The 2,450-nt window shown below is 47.8% G+C and overlaps 1 protein-coding gene across 1 annotated transcript in view; it reads right to left on the bottom strand.

Annotated features, from left to right (window-relative positions):
* The window catches only part of SARC_01300 (hypothetical protein), a gene marked incomplete at its 3' end in the record, with an annotated part of 2,602 nt that extends 744 nt beyond the window's left edge, over positions 1-1,858 (bottom strand). The window contains exons 1-2 of the mRNA XM_014304954.1: positions 1,653-1,858; positions 183-314 (exon numbers count right to left, since the gene is read on the bottom strand). Of these exons, the coding sequence (XP_014160429.1) occupies positions 183-314; positions 1,653-1,852 (332 nt within the window). The 5' untranslated portion in view covers positions 1,853-1,858. The remainder of the gene's footprint in view (positions 1-182; positions 315-1,652) is intronic.
* Between the last annotated feature and the right edge of the window lie 592 nt (positions 1,859-2,450).

Below are 2,450 nucleotides of genomic sequence, written 5' to 3'. Positions count from 1 at the left end.
TATATATATATTTGCGCATAGCACTAAAACTGAAACGCAAAGCGGGGCATATCACACAATAGGATGTGTTCATAAGCTACAGTTATTTTGTGCAATCGCATATTGCAACCAACACCGGTATATATAACCCTAAAACATATAGATAGATGTGAAAGCAGAGAACCGGGATTAACACACCATACCTCCGCCGGCTGACGGGCTGAGTGGTATTTATCCGCTCAGTTATATGGTTGGTGTTGATGGTCAGGTTTAAGCAGAGCTCGTGGTACGCAGCAATGCCTGACAGTGCCCGTATGTTGGTGGGGGTGCGATATCTGTTACACATTCGAGGGATTGATGTTAATAGGTGAGAGGTAGTGCGGAGGGGCCGTTATGCAGAAGGCACATATGCCAGAAGGCAGGGGCATGAGCTGGGATATATGTTTGTTCAAGTATGCAGCATTGCTAACTGAGGAAGCATGGGCTGAGAGAGAATGCCATGGGAGGATATAGAATAGACAGGTGTATGAGAATAAGTAGGCTATGACCATGCATATATATCCAAGTACGCAGCATTGCTAACTGAGAATGCATGGGCTGAGAGCGAATGCTATGGGAGGATATAGAATAGGCAGGTGTATGAGAATAAGTAGGCTATGATCGTGCATACATATCCAAGTACGCAGCATTGCTAACTGAGGATGCAGTGGGCTGAGAGAGAATGCTATGGGAGGATATAGAATAGACAGGTGTATGAGAATAAGTAGGCTATGATCATGCATACATATCCAAGTACGCAGCATTGCTCACTGAGGATGCATGGGCTGAGAGAGAATGCTATGGGAGGATATAGAATAGACAGGTGTATGAGAATAAGTAGGCTATGACCATGCATACATATCCAAGTACTCAGCATTGCTAACTGAGGACGCATGGGCTGAGGGAGACTGCTGTGTGACGCTAATAAACGGCACCCCATTCAGAGTGATAGGGCATGAGCGGTAGATAACCAGCTGTGTACCTGTGTAGGTACTTGTTGATTACACACCCGGAGTGCACGGACAAAAGGCGGAGCTAAAACCCAAAGACCACACATGGCCCACACAATAATCAGCCCATACACTACACACGTCTCACAGGGCACACCCTTCTGAACAACCACAGATCACACACACTGCCACAGACAAACAAGGGAGCATATGCACAAGGGTGTAGACAACCCCACACACCCCCTGCAACCAGCTAATGTACCACCCAGCCCACAAACAAACAAGGGAGCACATGCACAAGGGCGTAGACAACCCCACACACTCCCTGCAACCAGCTAATGTACCACCCAGCCCACAAACAAACAAGGGAGCACATGCACAAGGGTGTAGGCACCCCCACACACCCCCTGTAACCAGCTAATGCACCACCCAGCCCACAAACAAACAAGGGAGCACACGCACAAGGGTGTAGACAACCCCACACACCCCCTGCAACCAGCTAATGCACCGCCCAGCCCACAAACAAACAAGGGAGCACATGCACAAGGGTGTAGACAACCCCACACACCCCCTGCAACCAGCTAATGCACCGCCCAGCCCACAAACAAACAAGGGAGCACATGCACAAGGGTGTAGACAACCCCACACACCCCCTGCAACCAGCTAATGCACCGCCTAGCTCACCTGCGCAGAAGGTCTTGTTGTGGTTCGTAGGTGTGTGCGCGTGATATCACTGGAGGCGTCATGATCTTCAGAAACTGCATCAGATGCGACAGACTGACATGTATGTCCACCTCACACTTGCGCAGCAGTGGGTTACCCCCGCGGCGTCTTTTATTCGATGTGCTGTCGGCATTGGCTGTGGTAGTGCGTTTGGGGGCCATGAGAGGCTCAGCGGAAGTGGTTGTGTCTGCAGGTGAGAAGGTTACTATAAGAACTAAACTTAACCGATGTAGTGAAGTGGCTGTATATACAGGTGAGAAGGATACTATAAGAACTAAACTTAGCCGATGTAGTGAAGTGGCTGTATATACAGGAGAGAAGGATACTATAAGACCTAGACTTAAACGGCTGTAGTTCGTAACTGGTATAAAAACAAAACAAAACAAACACCACTGGCTGGTAGTTAGTAGGTAGGGCGGGGATGTGGGCGAAGCAGTGGGAGTAGCTGTATGCGGCATTTAATAATGCAACAGAAGTATCTAGAACAACTTGGAGGACGTTCGTTCAAGGGTAATCAATGTATGACTTTTGTTTGAGGTTTTCAGTGCGGAATAATAATGCTTATTCTTATACAGCCTTGCATCCACGCACGAGCACTCAATACCCGCCCATTCTGTATGCCAACGGATATTCGCTTCAAAGCAAGTGCAGATGTGATACTATTTATATTTATACATACATACACACACACACACACATACACACACACACACACACACACACACACACACACACACACATCACACACATATATATAAA

Source organism: Sphaeroforma arctica (assembly GCF_001186125.1).
Source record: "Sphaeroforma arctica JP610 unplaced genomic scaffold supercont1.51, whole genome shotgun sequence".
NCBI lineage: Eukaryota > Ichthyosporea > Ichthyophonida > Sphaeroforma > Sphaeroforma arctica.
Note: the sequence above shows the minus strand (reverse complement) of the source record. Positions and strands in the feature narration are given on the sequence as shown.